We start from the raw sequence: 17,254 nt of genomic DNA, 5'->3' as shown, positions 1-17,254 counted from the left end.
ATGTCCAGACAGCATCAGATACATGGGCTCCTGTTGACAATGCTTCGGTGGAAATTTGCATAAAGTAGAGGGGGAGCTCAACGTTTTCTACCGCTCCTCGAGCAGGGTTCTCGCTGCTCAACTTCCCACAATCCCCTGCACATCTCTCTGTGTGTTATCGTTGAAAATGAATGCGGGCGGACTTCTCCAACCGAATTCGTTGCTGGTGAAAACCTTCAGACCAGAGGGGCGCTGTTTTGCTCGCTCGGATGCTTTCTCCAGTGAGAGAGAGAGGAAGAGGCGAAGCCCAATGCGTTTGTATGGGCATAATATGCAGACCTCCGTTTATAGCCTACCTTCCCACCTTTGGGACGGTAACTCCCATTGTTAGGGCGGAGACATGAACATCTCGACATTATATACAGACTATTTTGAATTGGAAAGGAAAGTTGGCAAGTGCACTGTTAGCATGATGGCTTCCACTAAAGTAAATGGATGTTTTTCCTAAATTATTTCATTACGCCTGTCTAAATACAATTAAAATAATTCTAAATACTTTACCAGAGAGCATGACTTATCCACAAAGCAATCATTAGCTTCTTTTTTAATAGCTGAAGGTAGACCTACGCATATTTGGGAAGCCTCCAATTTGTGCAGCGCGCATGGCAATGAGCCTAGTTGATTGAGTTGCGGCTGTCAGTGAAAAGCATCTAAAATATGTGTGAAGATAATGTGTGTTGAGTATCATTTAAAATGTAGCAGGGGGTGAAGATATGGCATGTCTCTCTCCAGAATACATGCTCTCAACTTTCCAGAATGCGCTCAGTTGTCTCCTGCCAATTCTTGCGAATTCATTGTTTCATTGTGTGAATTGTTTGCCCTTTAATTGTGTATTTTAATAAATTGGCGACATTCCCCAATATGTCGCCAGTAGTCCTAGTAAATGTACCGTTAACTCCCCATGATTTTGTTACATTCATTTATATTAATGCATTAATTATAGTAATTTAGCCTACGGTTCTCATTCTCTGCTTGGAAACGTTGTTTGCATAGTTCACAACCTGCTGACTTACCTAGTTAAGTAAAGGTTAAATACTTGAGCAGTGGTGACCTGTTGTTCAGGGCCGGTGAAGCAAAGCCCCACCTGTTTCGAGCCCCACCTGTTTCCAGCCCCACCTGTTTCGAGCCCCACATTTTTTGCACCCAAATGTTATTTTGGCATAAATGTCACATATCAGTTTGCAAATAATGTAAAAAATATATATTATTGAGTTAATAAAGCCGCATACAAACATGGTCTCTTTTTTTCTTGAGTAAGACTGCTCCAAAATGTAGGTGTGTCAGCCTTGCTCAGTGCTTTCTGTGGTGGTGGAGCAAGCCAGTAGAAAATACAGAGCGTTGCGCTGTGATTGGCTCAGTGTTCTGTCACTGACTGGGACACAACGTCATCGCCGAGTGTAAGGGTAGAGATAGAAAATTCCAGCCCCTTGTGTGCTGCCATAGAGTTACATTAGAAATGCCCATCCACGAAGGCTCAAGGTCATTGGCCACAGATAAAATGATGTCAAATCACATATCTACAGGAGCTTTGATTGGTCAACATCATACTTTCAAAATCTTAGCTAGCAGTCATCTTCATGAATTAAACATCAATCAAACATCTACTGCAAATCCTTTTTAATCCTTGTCAAATTAAGATAAATAATGAAGAGAAATTATAGATAAAACATATCAGTGCTCAACAAGTTGGAGAAAAAAAATTGCAACTTCCTCTGTTTAGTATTGCAGTTCCGGTGAATGGGGACAACGCGAGAGTTTTCCACCTCGCTCCGCCTTATTTCTCTCTGGTAACAACAAACAGCGCCAAACTGCTGTAACCGTTAATGGACCGAACCCCGGTGTGTTGCGTTCCTGACGGAACAATGGACCCGTTATGGAAAAAAGTCAACTCATTTACTGGACCTATTCCCCGGTCAAGACACGGACACCGAGCAGCGGCTATTCGGGAACTTATTATCGTGTTTGGAGGTGGAAACGAGGGGATAGCGGAGGAGCTCCATGTTTACAACACCGGTAGGCTAACGCGTTAATGAACGTTAGCTAATGGATGCTACACATTTTGTGTTTGAGAAGTGAGCTAACTTAACTATTTGGTGTTCCTAGCCATCTGGTGCGACTAATATGTTAATGCATTGAAAGTTTCACAAACATTCCCTGAAGCTAAGCAGCCAGCTTGCTTACTTGGCTAACGTTAGCTAGCGAAGCTAACCAAATGTATATATACTGTCTATGGTTGTTGTCAGATGGAGTTTCTGTGTAGAATAGCTAATTTAGCTAGCATACAATTGATGTGGTGTGGAACAGATGGTCACTTGAGAATCTCGAGGCCATGTAGCTAACAAACAAACAATTGTCGACTTAGTTTTTCTAAGTTATATTGCGTAATTATAGTTACACAGTGCATTATGATTAAGTAAACATGAGTTATTCTCAGGTGATCAGATCTCTGGCCCTTTGTCTAGTCTCTAAGCAGTGGTTTCTCCCAGCGGTGAGAGGGGACATCCCTCCAGGCTGTGCTGCCCATGGTTTTGCCTGTGAGGGAACCCGCATCCTGGTCTTTGGTGGCATGGTGGAATTTGGCAAATACAACAACAGCCTGTACGAGCTACAGGTGAGGCTCTCGTGCTCACTTGCGTCCTCTGTAATAAACATCCTCTTGTCATGTTTTATGCATAAGGTGAAGGTTGTGCTGCAGAATTGTCATTCTCAGATATGTAGCTCTGATGGAAGGTCTTCACAAGTACAGCATCTTTCCCCCTTAAATTGTACAGTAGATTGTATGTAGTCACTCGGATGGATAAGATGCCATAGTTGACCTCTGGCCCTTTGTCTATCAGGCGAGCCGCTGGCTGTGGAAGAAGCTGAAACCCAGGCCACCAAAGAATGGCATGCCGCCCCCATGTCCCCGCCTCGGACACAGCTTCACCCTCATTGGGAACAAGTGCTACCTGTTCGGGGGACTGGCCAATGACAGTGAGGACCCCAATGGCAATGTCCCAAGGTATGGAGCTATGTATATAGCTCCAACAGTCTCCAACACAGCTTCTCTAATCAGGGTACTGAGGGTTGTGATAATCATAAGAAACCTTAATGCTTGCTCTGTCACTAATTATGTTCTCATCTAGCCTGGACCCAGATCTGTTTGGCCACACCAATGACCATAGGAGTTGGCAAGACCGCATAAACAGATCTGGGACCAGGCTCGTTCTCATTCCACTGGCTCTCTCTGTTTTCTCTCTGCAGATACCTAGATGACTTTTATGAGCTGGAGCTGCAGTCAGTGTCAGGGGTGAAGGGTTGGAACATTCCAGATACTAAGGGTGTGGGTCCGTGGGCTCGAGAGTCCCACACCTCGGTGGCATACACTGGGACAAGCTCCCCCAAACTCTACATCTTTGGAGGGATGAGAGGCAGTCGCCTTGACGACCTCTGGCAGCTTGACCTCGGTAACCTCATCTCAGTCTACTAACATGCTTTGGTGAACCACAATCTGACCACATAACTTTGAATGAACTAATCTCCTTGGTGTGAATTCAGATTGCTGTAGCAGTAACCAACCTTCAGTTTCCATAAACCGCAACCTTGCATTTGTGTTTGTGGCGATGAACTGATTGAAGTGAGGTAATCTAACTGGCTCTCCACTCTCTTCTGTCTGATCTTTAGAATCTATGACATGGTCTACACCTGACACTAAAGGACCCCTTCCTCTACCCAGAAGCCTTCACTCTGCCAACGTTATAGAAAACAAGTAATGGAAATGTGTATTTTGTGTGTGCTGTATATGTTTGTGTGGCATCATGGATGTTTGCCTAATATGGGTTTTTTTTTTTTACTTTGCCTCTGTGTGGGAAGGATGTATGTTTTCGGGGGATGGGTCCCCGTTCCAGAGACAGACAAACCTAACGCCCTGGGAGCTGAATGGATATGTACCAACTCCTTATCCGTGCTCAACTTAGGTCAGTATCATACATCATTATTACAAGCTCATCACTTAGGGTATCTGGCTGGTCACATAACAGGCATTCCATTTAAATTCATATTATGGGAATCATCACATTGAATTGAACCCAGTAAGGTTAAATCAATCAAATGTATTTATAAAGCCCATTTTCCATCTGCAGAAGTTAAAGTGCTTAAACAGTTTACCCCTTTTCCTGTTGATATCAGACACCATGACATGGCAGAGCCTAGGCCCGGATCAGCAACAGGGGCAGACAGTGAGCCAGGGTGACCAGGAAGATCCCCAGCCCAGCAGCGGGGGACCTCGAGCCAGGGCAGGCCACTGTGCTGCCTCTGTCGGCTCCCGCCTCTACATCTGGAGCGGCCGTGATGGCTACCGGAAGAGCTGGAACTACCAGGTGTGCTGCAAGGACCTGTGGTATCTGGAGACAGGTGAGAAGAGAGACAAGGATACTATTAATATCAGCATATGTCTTATTACTGTCGCTCAAAATGTGCTGCGGCTTCATACCATCTTTAAAGCATATTTGTATATATTTTTAAAAAATTTTTTATTTAACTAGGAAAGTCAGTGGAGAGTGTATTTCTCATTTGTTCACACTTGCTATCTGCAAGGCCATTTTGCTGCTACAACCTAACTGTGACTTGTGGTGTTTTCAGAGCGGCCCTCCACCCCAGCAGCAGTACTACTGGTCAAGTCCACCGTCAACATGCTCCATGTGGCCTGGCGCCCCCTACCTGCAGCAGAGTGTTACATCCTCCAGCTGCAGCCCGTCTCCCCCTCCAACACCCCAGCCAACCCCACTGCCCGACCCAGCACAGATGGCCAGGAGAGGAACCCCCAGGGCCAAGGTGAGAGGAGAAATCTACCTGCTGCTCACACACATCCAATCGGAGACCATTAATTTGAATAGGAATGACAACAGGGAATTTCACATGGCCTTCAGAGGAGTTCTGTCTGATGCCAAGCAATTGGCTTTGAAAGTGGTTTAGAAGCAGAAGCCTTTGTCCAGGGCCATCTGGTCCACTCTCCAGGCCAGGGTTGACACCTGTACTGGGCCAGAGTTGAAGGTTGATGCAGGCTAAGAAGAGGCATAAATGTAAAGCTATGCTTGATGTGCTCTTTTCCTCCAGATGTCCAGTCAGCTCAGGTCCCAGATGACCCCACCTCACAGGAAGCCCAGAATACATCCCAACAGGTCAGATGGTGACCCATATACCCATATCCAGTTGTCTTAGCTACAGTGCTGGGAAAGTGCTATATTCAGATGGTGTTAGTACTGCCATTGAGACCGTAACAGCTAAGCTAAATGTTACATCCATATTTTGTTAATGCTACATTGACTGACACTGAATTTTGCGGTCTCTTCACCTTGCACACCAGGAGGTGGCTGCAGGGCAGAAGGTGACTCCCATGGAAGTGTCAGAGGCTGTTCGAGACCCCCAACCAGAGGGAGAAAGTGATGCTAGTGGAAAAACACACTCCGAGTCCTTTGGACAGGAGGGTGACCCCACAAAAACCTCCCAGCGCTCAGACACAGTGGCGAGCAGTGAGCACCAGCCAGGTAACAGCATGGACCCCAAGCTAGCTTTTTACTAGTATGGTTTGAATATCATCGGCATAACCAATGACAGTCCTTCCTCATTCAAAGGACAAGAACCTGACAGCACTTCCTCAGATCCCAACACTGTCAAATGCAAGGTAGGATTAGAATACTAAGGAAGTTATTCATTTGTCTACCACAGATACTGAAGGAAATAATGCCTGTCTGTGCCCTGTAGGTATCTGGTGAGAAATTAGATGAGTCTGAGTGGTTTGATGCTGGAGTGTTCAAAACCCTGTTCTCTGAGGTTACCCACTACTACCTGCCACCTGAAAATGACATTATTTCCACCATCTACAGCAGACCCACTAACACTAAAGAGGTAAGCCACATCTTGGTTTGAATCTTAAATAACAGTATATAATGAAAAACATGCCCCGGAATGTGTGCAGATAACATGCAGTCACCATCTTAGGCTAGCAGTCATTTTTGTTAATTTGTCTCTAATCTGTTTATTGATTTCCCAATTTGACACACACCACACTCTCACAGATTAATTTGCAGGGGCCTCAGGACTATGAGTGGAGGGAGAAGCAGGAGCTGTGTCCAGGTGTAGCGTACAGGTTCAGAGTAGCAGGCATCAACAGCTGTGGTCAGGGAGACTTCAGCCCTTCCAGCGAGTTCAAAACCTGCCAGCCCGGCTTCCCCGGAGCGCCCTCAGCTGTCAAGATCACCAAGGTACTGTACACTCCTACAGCCTACTTTACACACAGAGAAGGTTACTGATGAGGGGTGAAAATGAGGCCAAGCACACTAACAGAATGTGCTGCCAGCATTCGTTATTGTTCAACAGAGGCTTCAGAGAGCTCACATGGGAGATTGTGATTTCTTTCTGCCTTTCTAGTTTCACAATATATTTCTAGTTTTATCAAATGTGTATCATTGTTTCATCTCAATTAGCTGTTTTTCCTCTCATCCTTTATCCCCCCCTCAGGCTAATGACTCTGTCCACATCACGTGGGACTCCCCCACCTCCCCGTCAGGTAAGATCCTGGAGTACTCCATGTACCTGGCGGTGAGGAAGAGCCGGTCCAGCAGCAGCTCTGAGCGTCCTGGCCAGCTGGCCTTCATCAGGATCTACCGCGGCACCAAGACCTCTTGCACCGTCAGCCCCGCCCACCTGGCCAATGCCTACATCGACAGTTCCGCCCCCAACCGGCCAGCTGTCGTCTTCCGCATCGCGGCCAAGAACGAGCAGGGCTACGGGCCCGCCACACAGATTCGCTGGCTACAGGGTATGCGGCAAGACGGGTGGGGGGGGTGTTTATCCTGACCCTGAATCAGTACTCTAGTGGCATACTGACTGCCACCAATGAGTGGTCTCTAACCATGGGCTCTGTCTCCTTTCAGATGCCAGTAAACTCAAAGCCTCGTCGTCACAACCAGACGGCAGCCCCACGGAGGCAGAACAGGAGGCAGCAGACAGGTGAAAAGCTCTGCTCTCATCTGACTAAACCTTAGGAGAAGGTTTATATGAGATGAGTTGTCCCTTGCCGTTGTCAGGCTTGCTCTTTTTAGAGTTTGATGTTAGAGGACTTATTGTTGTTTCTTTTCTCCTCGTGTCTTGCAGCTCAGGTTGAAGATGGACTGCCAGACGCTTGCCGATACCCAGGAAAGATGATGTAACTAGTCAGAGGGCATGACTACTTTCCAACCCGAGCCATGTCCCTCACAAAAAGGCTGTACAGAACTTATAGATTTTAAGTTATTTTTTATGTTTTTCCTAATTGTTGTACATAACTGTTGCGTGTGTTAATTTCCACCTGTCATTTGACCACACTGTATTACATTATAGTGTACAAAAAGTTGTACTTCCATTTGTATTTTTGAAGTTAAATAGATAACTGATGTTATGACCAGAGAATTTCCCCTCTTGTCAAACAGACAGGGAATGAATGTGCCTTAGTGTATGAAGGGGTTTTGAATGGGGATGATGATCAACTGGCCAGCGACTGCTTCACTATAATTAACATGTAGCAAACTTGAATAGTAGTGCGATATTTTGTGTGTTTATAATTTGGGCCAAGTCGATGGTTGTATTTCAGCCTCAGCATGCAGAAGTATTTTTGTTAAGTATAACATGGTTCCAACACAGCACTTCTTACATGCCTTGTGGGTATGCAATGTGAGGGTTTGAGTCCATCAATTTGTTGTTCATTTACCATTTCATATTTATGGATACTGTTATTATCCTTTATTCAATTGTCTTTATTTTTCTTTTGTAGCCGTAGGAAGTAAGCCATGCGTTTTATCTTATGCTATCCATACTTCTGTTAATACATAAATACAGTGATTAACACTACCTTTCCTCTCTTTATAGCACTGTAGCTCACTATGCAATGTGGAAATCACTAGGTTTCTTTAGGCCGCTCATTGAATTTACAAATTGAATTGTAGATTTGATCCAGACATTAATTAATTCCATCAGCTACTTAGTATGGCAAAAGTGAAGATGCATATGATTCAAATATTTTTTGTTTGTTGAAACTAACTTTTTTTTTTTTTTACCATATGTTACTCAGTGAGTTTGTAGCCTAGATCTCATTTTTGTTTTGTTAATATGAGCTCATTACAGGAGAGAATTGTTTCAACGTTCCTGTTTTGTTACAGGGTTGTATTGAAAAATAAACCAGGCTGCATGACTATGTTATCCCTGTACTCTTGGTAGGTGTATGTTGTACAATGTGTCAAAGGAGAACCTAGAACATTGTGGACTTTTGTTAACAGTCCAAATGTGGTTAAAATACACCAATAAATACAACTGGTCATGACAATCTGCTAATGAGCATTGACTATGTGTGTGTGATCATTGTCTGAAATCAGGTCGTCATTGGCATCAGTTATTTAACATCTACCGGTAAATTACAAAATACACCGCAAAACATTTAGTTAATTTGTGAAAATGGATCAAACTGAAAACTTAGATTCATTGCAGCAAGTGTTCAGGACTCACGAGCACTTTTCCAAGAGTTTATGTAATGTTGCCATTTAACCACATGGGGCTAAAATTCAAGTAGAGTTAAGATAAATCTCACAGGATTCCATGCGAGTAGTTCTCTGCAGGATAGCTCGTTTTGTCAAGGTGTCGAGTTCAAGAGGTAAGCAACGATCAAAACAGTGCATATTATTGTCGCTGAAGTAAGTGGTAGCATTCTAAATTGTGCCCAAGAGACAGCTTGGTAACTGATTTGACATTGTTCAGTGACCAGTTGTTAGCACGCAAGCTAACTATCTAGTTGGCTAGAACCGTGGGAGTGCCCGTCTCTTCCCTTTTGAAGTTGGTTCTGTTTTATGATTCATTTTGTTGAGCTAAAGCCTTTGTGGCTATGAAGAAGTTGATCGTGCTTTGATGTCAATCTTTCTTACTAATTGGATGATGTATTTGAAAAGGGATGGAGTGGAACAACCCACAGCTCTCGCTTTCCCTAACCTTATTCTTCTCTCTCGCTATATCCGTCCATCCAGTAGGGGCGAGATGAACCCCTCTGCCCTTGCTCAGTCTGCCCCCCTGCTCCCATGCCTGGACCCTGGGGGGACGGTGAAGCTGGGGGGGGCGACCCGACATGGAGCGGCAGAAGATGCTGATCGATGAGCGGATGAATGTGAGAACCACAAGATCAACTACCAGACACTCAAGGCTGAACATACCAGGTGGTAACCCGGGAGAAGTGTGTGTAATACCATAATACTGATAGTGTGTGTGATGTGTTCACACTTGTATATATCTCCTTCACTGTGTTTGTCCCAGGCTGCAGGATGAGTTTACCCAGGGGAAGGGAGAGCTGATGCGTCTCCTTAGTGACAAGCAAACCGCCCAGGTGAAACTGCAGCTGCTGCTGGCTGAATCCAGAGGAGAGATGCCTGAGGAGCTACGACTCCAGGTACTGGAGCTAGTCAATAGAAACTCACCTACTGACCTATGACTACTGTAGTGTATCTTTGTGTATGGCAGTGTTTCTGTCTTCTGTGCCAGTGTGTACAGCAGTCGGTTTGTTTTGTAAGGTGCTGACCCCCCAGCGGCTGGAGCTGTTGAGGGCAGCAGGAGATGGAGGGGCCTGTCAGAGAGTGCTTCAACAAACTGGAGGGGGTGAGCCTCGTGCCCCAGAACACTTCTGTCTGTTCTCTACTGCTATTTACTGTTCTCTACTGCTATTTACTGTTCTCTACTGCTATTTACTGTTCTCTACTGCTTCGGACTACGTTTAACCACCTCCGGGTTGCCTCTGCTTCTGTTTTTTTTAATGCTTTGTACTGCTTCTATCCAGCCTCAGTTGCTTTGGATAGCTTTTAACTTATTCTCACACTTTAGTTCCACCGTGCTCTCGAACTGTCACAGCTGTAACTGCTATCTTCACAGCAACTGCGTGAGAACTAAGTGTTGAATGTTTTTGAGGGCAGGGATGGGTGGGCCATCACACTTAAACAGTCAGATTATTGAGAATGAAAAAACAGTACATCCGTTCAAATTCAACTTTCTCTGTTTCTGTTTCTCCTCCTTGACTCGAACCAGCCCTCTTCTCTGTTCCTTGCAGGAGACAGAAGAACAGGTCTGAGTATAACAAGCTGCGGTACGACTACACCTTCCTGAAGTCTGAGTTTGACCACCAGAGAGAGGAGAGCGCTCGCATACTGGAGGAGTAGAAGATCCGCTTTGATGCTGAAGTGTGTGTGAGACATAACGTTTTTAATGTGAGGTCTGATACAGTATGTTTGTCTTTTGATATACACTACATGACCAAAAGTATGTGGACACCTGCTCATCGAACCATCTCATTCCAAAATCATGCGCATTAATATGGAGTTGGTCCCCCTCTTCCCCCCACTCTTCTGGGAAGGCTTCCCACTAGCTATTGGAACATTGCCGCAGGGACTTGCTTCCATTCAGCCACAAAAGCATTAGTGAGGTCGGGCACTGATGTTGGGCGATGAGGCCTGGCTCGCAGTCCGCGTTCCAATTTATCCCAAAGGTGTTCGATGGGGTTGAGGTCAAGGCTCTGTGCAGGCCAGGCCAGTTCTTTCACACAGATCTCAACAAATCATTTCTGTATGGATCTCGCTTTGTGCACAGGGGCATTGTCATTCTGAAACAAGAAAGGGCCTTCCCCCAAACTTGTCACAAAGTTGTAAGCACAGAATCGTCTAGAATGTCATTGTATAATGTAGCATTAGGGGCCTAGCCCGAACCATGAAAACAGCCCCCAGACCATTATTCCTCCTCCATTAAACGTTTACAGTTGGCACTATGCATTGGGGCAGGTAGCGTGTTTCCACTGAGAACTGCTCCAGAGTCCAATGGCGGCGAGCTTTACACCACTCCAGCCGACGCTTGGCATTGCGCATGGTGATGTTAGGATTGTGTGCGTCTGCTCGGATATGGAAACCCATTTTATGAAGCTCCCGACGAACAGTTCTTGTGCTGACATTGCTTCCAGAGGCAGTTTGGAACTCAGTGGTGAGTGTTGCAACCGAGGACAGACGTTCTTTTACGCGGTCCTGTTCTGTGAGCTTGTGACCTACCGCTTCGCAGCTGACCGTTCCTGCTGAGCTGCTCCTAGATGTTTCCACTTCACAATAACACCACTTACGGTTTACCGGGGCAGCTCAAGCAGGGCAGTAATTTGATGAACTGACTTGTTGGAAAGGTGGCATCCTATGGCAGTGCCACGTTGAAAGCCGCTGATGTCTTCGGTAAGGCAAATTTATTGCCAATGTTTGTCTGTGGAGATTGCATGGTTGTGTGCTCGATTTTATACGCCTTTCAGCAACTAGTGTGGCTGAAACAGCCAATTCCACTCATTTTAAGGGGTGTCCAAATACACAAAAATTATGTATAGACATTGCTCTTCTGATATGTTGTGTCTTCAGGTTTCAAGGCTGGAAAGGGACAGAGCGGAGCTGATGGCCCAGTATCAGGGCACAGACCCGTCGAGAGACTGTAAACGCATTGAGTCTCTGCTGAGAGAGAAGGCCCAGCTCCACCTGCGTCTGAAGGGCCTGGAGGCTGACGTGGCTGAGCTCCGGGCCCAGAGGGACAACTCCGGCCAGCAAGCCGAGAACGTGCAGCACATCCAGGTCCACCAGTTCACAGAATCCCAGGCTGCAGCCAAGTCACTGGAGGTAAGAAACTTGTGGTCTCTGTCTGTCAATCTTGAACTGTTATTGTCACTATGAATATTAAGCTACATGATGAAATATATCTGTTGGAGTAAGTCCTAACTTAGGTAGAATAACTACTGTGTGCTTGGTTTGATTTGTGGAATAATTCATAATTTGATTGTGTTTTAGGCAGAGAGGCAGTCACTGCGCCTGCAGTCGGAGCGTCTGGGGAGCAAGTTGCAGCTGAGTCATGAACAGAACACCCAGCTGACCGGCAGACGACACAAGGCTGAGAGAGCGGTCAACACTCTCACCAGCCAGGTAAGTACCTATGGGATCCTTAACCTCTAACCCCAGAGATCATCAGCTGTATTTCTAAATAGCAGATGCTCTTATCCAGATCGACTTACAGTCCCCACCATAACCCCTTATATCAATAGGTTGCTGTGTGCTCATGCCAGTTTCTCTGTTTCTTTCAGATGGAGGGCGAGGCACTCTCACAAGCTGGAGGTGGCCAATGTGAAGCCGGAGTGTGCCAGGTCTAGAGGGGAAGTGGAGAGGGAGAGAGACGCACTACAGGGCCAAATGGAAGGTAACTCCGCAAATAACCTCTGTGTGTTTTGATCATACATGTACTGCACATCACTCTCATTTTAGTCTGCAAACTTAACTCTTTCCTTCCAGTCTCTCTCCTTTTGACTCCTTCAACTTTCTCTCTCTCTCCCCCCCTCCTTCCTTTCTTCTTTGGCTGTCTGTAAGGTATGCAGTCTGATGTGGAGGTGTTGAAGGGGACGGTGGAGAGAGGAGGTGCTGGCTGAGAGGGAGGGGGAACTCGTCCGGAGGGTGCAGGCAGCTCGCGACGAGGAGTTCCACAAAACCGCCGCCCTGCACGAGGAGAAGTTAGGCTCGCTCTCTCTCACACACACTGTCTCAGATTACTTTGATGAAGTTGTGTAAATCGATCTTGTGTGTGTCACAGGAGGTTGGTGGTGTCTTATTTGAGGAGGGTGGGCTCGTGGTAATGGCTGGAGTGGAATAGTATAAAACACATGGTTTCCAGGCGTTTGATGCCATTCCATTTGCTCCATTTCAGCCATTTTATAAGCCGTCCTCCCCTCAGCAGCCTCCACTGGTGTGCGTGTATATATAATGTGTGTGTGTTCAGGTTGGTGCTGGAGGATTGTCTGGCTGAGCTGGAGCAGCAGAGGGCGCTACAGGATGCTGCTGGCCACACCCAGAAAGAGGAGTGTGAGGAGCGTCTCCATGGCGCCCAGCTGGGGGAGGAGTCTGCCTGTAAGGAATTCCAGAACCTCAGGTGAGTAAGAGGTGTTGCTTTACCTTTACCTCCATTTCAGCTGGAGGAAATGGAGACACAGAAGACAGATAATGCTGATCTGAGACGGGTACTAAACTGCCTGAGGCTCAGCGCCTGACTGACATTTAGTTTGTATTGCCCTTTCAACATTGATTGGCCGGTGTAAATGCCCTATGTTAAAGTTAATGTCCAAACAACATTGAGTTGACCACGTACCCGTCCCTCCCTCTCACAGCAGAACCAGGAGCTGGGGTTGCAGCTGGGTACATTGTCCCACTCCGAGGCTGAGCTTCTGGAGTCCAACCAGTGTCTGAGGGAAACCCTGGAGAGGGCCCGGGAGGACCTGAGGAGCGCCCGCTCACAAGCTGAGAGGACCCAACACGAAGCCGGGTGGTACACTGCTTCACCTTTATACTGTGGTCTGTATACTGTATAGATATGCTGTCTATGAGGAGGAATGGAACTGTTAAATTCTACTGTTGGAACCATCAAGTGGTTTCTATTCTAACCCTCTCTCTCGCTCTCTCTGCAGATTGGAGTGTTGTGTGGAGGGGTTCGAGGAGAAACACAAACTGCAGCAGAGGGATGCAGAGCTGCAGGAGAAGTACGGCCTGGCCAAGGAGAAACTACAGAGGGCTGCACTGGCACAGAAAAAGGTACCTTTCCCCCCCATCTTCACCTCTTCCCTTTCTTCCTTTGCTTCTCTTACTTCCTTTTCTGAAGTCTCTCTCAATTCAATTTAAGGTCACTCTCATACAGAGGAAAAACATGACCGAGAACAAGGAGAAGAGATACCAGGATAAGATCCAGCTACTGGAGGATAAGATGGCAGAGCTGGAGCTACAGACCAGCTCAGCCAAGAAGTATGTATATTTTCTTACTGTGTGTGTTTTAAGACCAGTATGCGTGTTCCTCCTCAGGCGTCCAGCTTGCCCTCCTTAACAGACGACTGAAGGAGCTGCAGCGCCGACACAGCGAGTTCCGACGCCTCCATTCCCGGCCCAGGACTCGGCCCTATCTCCATCCTCGTACCCGGGTCTGCCTATCTCCATCCTCGTACCCGGGTCTGCCTATCTCCATCCTCGTACCCGGGTCTGCCTATCTCCATCCTCGTACCCGGGTCTGAGGGGCCTAGTCTTCATGTGAGTACACTGAATCTGGGTACCTTCTCATATACCTCATCACTGGTGTTCACAGATCAGGGCCGGTATCCATAAAGAGTCTCGGAGTAGGATTGCCCGGTACCCTGCCCTGAACCTTAGTTACCATCACTGGCCTTCGCCCGGTACCCTGCCCTGAACCTTAGTCACCATCACTAGCCGGCCTTCGCTCGGTACCCTGCCCTGAACCTTAGTCACCATCACTAGCCGGCCTTCGCTCAGTACCCTGCCCTGAACCTTAATAGACCTGCATGGTCATTCCAGACGTCTGCATTGGCCGTGAAGCATTTATGGTGATATGGCCTCTGCAGAAGTCAGGGCATTCATAATCTTGTGCTTCGCTGCGCATAGCTGTTGTCAAGGAAGTGAGTTTGTTTATACAGGACCTCCCGCCCTCACCTACCGTCAAGCAAACATGTCAATGCGGAGTCCTCCGCATTGTTACAAAATTTGAGAGTTGCACGGTGATGTGGTACGGTGCTCAATTTGCCCACTGCATGTCTCTGGGGGCTCTGCAAGTGAGTCACACCATCCATACGGCACCGCCGACCACATTCTCTGATCAAGCATAAATTGGCTCTTAGTTAGTAAAGTGACCAGTGTTAAATGATTATGCTATTGTTTACATACTGTTTCACTCACTTTGTTTATACTTCTTGTCATGGCTCATTTTTACCTATACATTTCTTGATTATGTGTGTATTACTGCAGTTAGAGCTAGAAACACAAGCATTTAGCTGAACCTGCGATAACATCTGTGTACATGACCAATAAACTTTTGCTTTGATAGGTGTTAGCAATATGATAAGAGGTCACTGCTCCATCCCTTTCTGTCCCTTCTCATCCTCTTTCTCCCCACCCCTCTCTCTCTCAGGAGGAGCAGCACCAGAGAGGGTTATCACTGCTGCGTCGGAGGCTGGAGGAGGTAGCCTGTACTCAGCAGCAGCAGATGGAGGAACTGGGGCCTCCCATGGACAGGAACAGGGGCTCTGGCCTGCATGACTCTCTCCCTGAACTCTGACCTCTCCACACTGACCTCCCCAGAGAGTGAGGTGTGACCTTCACTGTAGGATTTATTACTCCCTAGAAGTGACGTTTTAATTTAATAAGTGAGCTCATCAAATATTTTGTGAAAAACATTTTGATTTTATTGGCAAAAAACATATCAAATGAAAAGAGAAAGAACTACATGGATTCGATGTTTACATGCCTTGGTGAGTAACGGTGCTGGAGTCCTTCCATGCCTTGACTGTTGATGCCTATGTAAAGAATGATATCAATGGCCAACCAGGGACTTCCTCTGAGTTTTATTTGACTGTTGTGAGGTTTGTATCAAGTGTTTACACTCAAGCCATCACTCGGAAACTTTAAAAGCGTGATAGTTCCAAAGGCATTTGTGTTAAAGGTTGGTTTCACGGCTCTAAAGAGCTGTGACTTGTACAACATTTATATAACTTTTTTTTTTGTAATGTGTGATTGTATTTTGCAATTCATATAAAAATGTTTATGCTTTACTGAGGTCGTGTACATAATTTTTGTTCTGAGCTTTACTTGTGAGAACCATTTAACACCACAACCTAATTTTTATGTTTATGTTTATATTTATGTTACTGTTGTGCCTCGTCTCTTACAAAAGCTTTCCAGAACATGCAAACTGCTTTTTATTCTGTTCAACATACCTTGTGTCAATTGAAGCTTATCCTCAATACTGGCTAAACTAATGGTGTTTTCTAATACAAGAAATAGACCTCAATCTTTCACCTATTACTACCTGTCAGGGCAAGGAGATTGAGGTTGTAACCTCATAAGTATCTTGATGGCCTCTCTTTTTTAAATTGCATATTCAACAACTTACAAAAAAATTGAAGCTGAAACTGGGATTTTATTTTAGGAATAAGGCCTGTTTTTCTTTTGAAGCCAGAAGGAGGCTCGTATCAGCTACATTTATGCCTTTACTAGACTATGGGGATATTTTATAAATGAATGCTTCCGCTCAGTGTTTGAGATCAATTGACACTCTTTACCATTGCACTTTGAGATTTATTTTAAACTGCAAAACCCTTACGCACCACTGTACTTTGTATACCAGGGTTGGCGGGCCTTCTCTAGTCACTCGTAGGCTCAGTCACTGGTATACTTTTCTTTACAGAGCCATTTTATTTGGGCATTTTTATTGTTCAGAAATGTGGTGGGTACTCTCTTTGTTCGCAGGACTTTATCCTGCTGACTGTTCCAAATGTCCCAACTGAATTTGGTAAAAGGGTTTTTATGTACTCTGCGCCATCGTCTTGGAACACCTTACAAAATACTTTTAAACTGGAAGAACTTGTCCCGATTGGTGTTTTTAAATCACTGATGAAGGATTTTGAGACTGATTCCCTGACCTGTCAATGTTTTTAATTTGCTGTTTTATACTCTTGTGAATTCAATGGTTTTTACTAGATTACTTGTTTGTCTGTCTGTAATTTTCTTGTAATGACTCGGTGCTGCCTATCTTGGCCAGGGCGCTCTTGAAAAAGAGATTTTAATCTCAATGAGCCCTTCCTGGTTAAATAAATAAAAATGTGAAAAACATTCTTTAGGTTGAGGAAACAAAAGTCCCAGCTTCAGAATAAGAGTATACTGCTTCTGGGTAAATGTCTAGCTGGAATGTGACCTAATTCATGCTATCATTTGGTTCATCCCAGTAATCTGAAATGCCTCCCTCTTTTATTCTTTAATTGTAAATCCCTATGTAGTCTCCTGACATATTCCGTCTTCAGAACAGCTTTCTGGCCTTCAGCATTTCGAAGGGGAGGAGAGAGAGCTCAGTTTCACGAATAGTTGAGGCTATCAAACAGGCTCTTCACGTGCTGCAGTTGCTCCTTCAATTCCACGGGTGCGCCGTTCTGATCCAGCTTCAGTTTAATCTGCCAGGGAAACACCACACACATCCAATTTGTGTTTACAAGCGGGCAACAAAAAAAAGGCCAGCTCGTGGCCATAAACTTCAGACCTCAGTTAGTAGCAATATGCCACAATGGGGGAATTATCATTCCACACTAAGTCTTGGCATGAGCTTAAACTAAATATTTGGCACA

The 17,254-nt window shown here is 45.7% G+C and overlaps 2 protein-coding genes and 1 pseudogene across 2 annotated transcripts in view; 2 read left to right on the top strand and 1 right to left on the bottom strand.

Annotated features, from left to right (window-relative positions):
• Positions 1 to 1,244: 1,244 nt before the first annotated feature.
• LOC135514877 (host cell factor 2-like) lies at positions 1,245 to 8,377 on the top strand. The gene is made up of 16 exons (XM_064938550.1): positions 1,245 to 2,052; positions 2,502 to 2,650; positions 2,877 to 3,040; positions 3,283 to 3,485; positions 3,703 to 3,787; positions 3,892 to 3,995; positions 4,207 to 4,431; positions 4,660 to 4,851; positions 5,134 to 5,198; positions 5,384 to 5,564; positions 5,652 to 5,701; positions 5,782 to 5,925; positions 6,096 to 6,281; positions 6,538 to 6,838; positions 6,954 to 7,029; positions 7,174 to 8,377. Exons 1-16 carry the CDS (start codon positions 1,863 to 1,865, stop codon positions 7,181 to 7,183), a joined length of 2,325 nt encoding a protein of 774 aa, XP_064794622.1. The 5' UTR covers positions 1,245 to 1,862; the 3' UTR covers positions 7,184 to 8,377.
• Positions 8,378 to 8,616: 239 nt separating this feature from the next.
• Positions 8,617 to 15,688, top strand: LOC135514876 (centrosomal protein of 83 kDa-like; annotated as a pseudogene).
• LOC135514875 (plexin-C1-like) overlaps positions 15,300 to 17,254 on the bottom strand; it is a 25,846-nt gene continuing 23,891 nt past the window's right edge. Inside the window, 1 exon segment of the mRNA XM_064938549.1 lies at positions 15,300 to 17,083. Coding sequence (XP_064794621.1) covers positions 16,988 to 17,083 — 96 coding nt within the window. The 3' untranslated portion in view covers positions 15,300 to 16,987.

Source organism: Oncorhynchus masou, chromosome 26 (genome assembly GCF_036934945.1).
Source record: "Oncorhynchus masou masou isolate Uvic2021 chromosome 26, UVic_Omas_1.1, whole genome shotgun sequence".
Classification (NCBI taxonomy): Eukaryota; Metazoa; Chordata; class Actinopteri; order Salmoniformes; family Salmonidae; genus Oncorhynchus; species Oncorhynchus masou.
This window is presented reverse-complemented; position numbering and strand designations above follow the sequence as displayed.

Bases quoted from the DNA above. Each gene is read 5' to 3' on its own strand.
- LOC135514877 (XM_064938550.1), top strand. From the start codon at position 1,863: ATGGACCGAACCCCGGTGTGTTGCGTTCCTGACGGAACAATGGACCCG. The intron at 4,852-5,133 runs GTGAGAGGAGAA...CTTTTCCTCCAG, and splicing joins GAGGAACCCCCAGGGCCAAG to ATGTCCAGTCAGCTCAGGTC. The intron at 5,926-6,095 runs GTAAGCCACATC...ACACTCTCACAG, and splicing joins GACCCACTAACACTAAAGAG to ATTAATTTGCAGGGGCCTCA.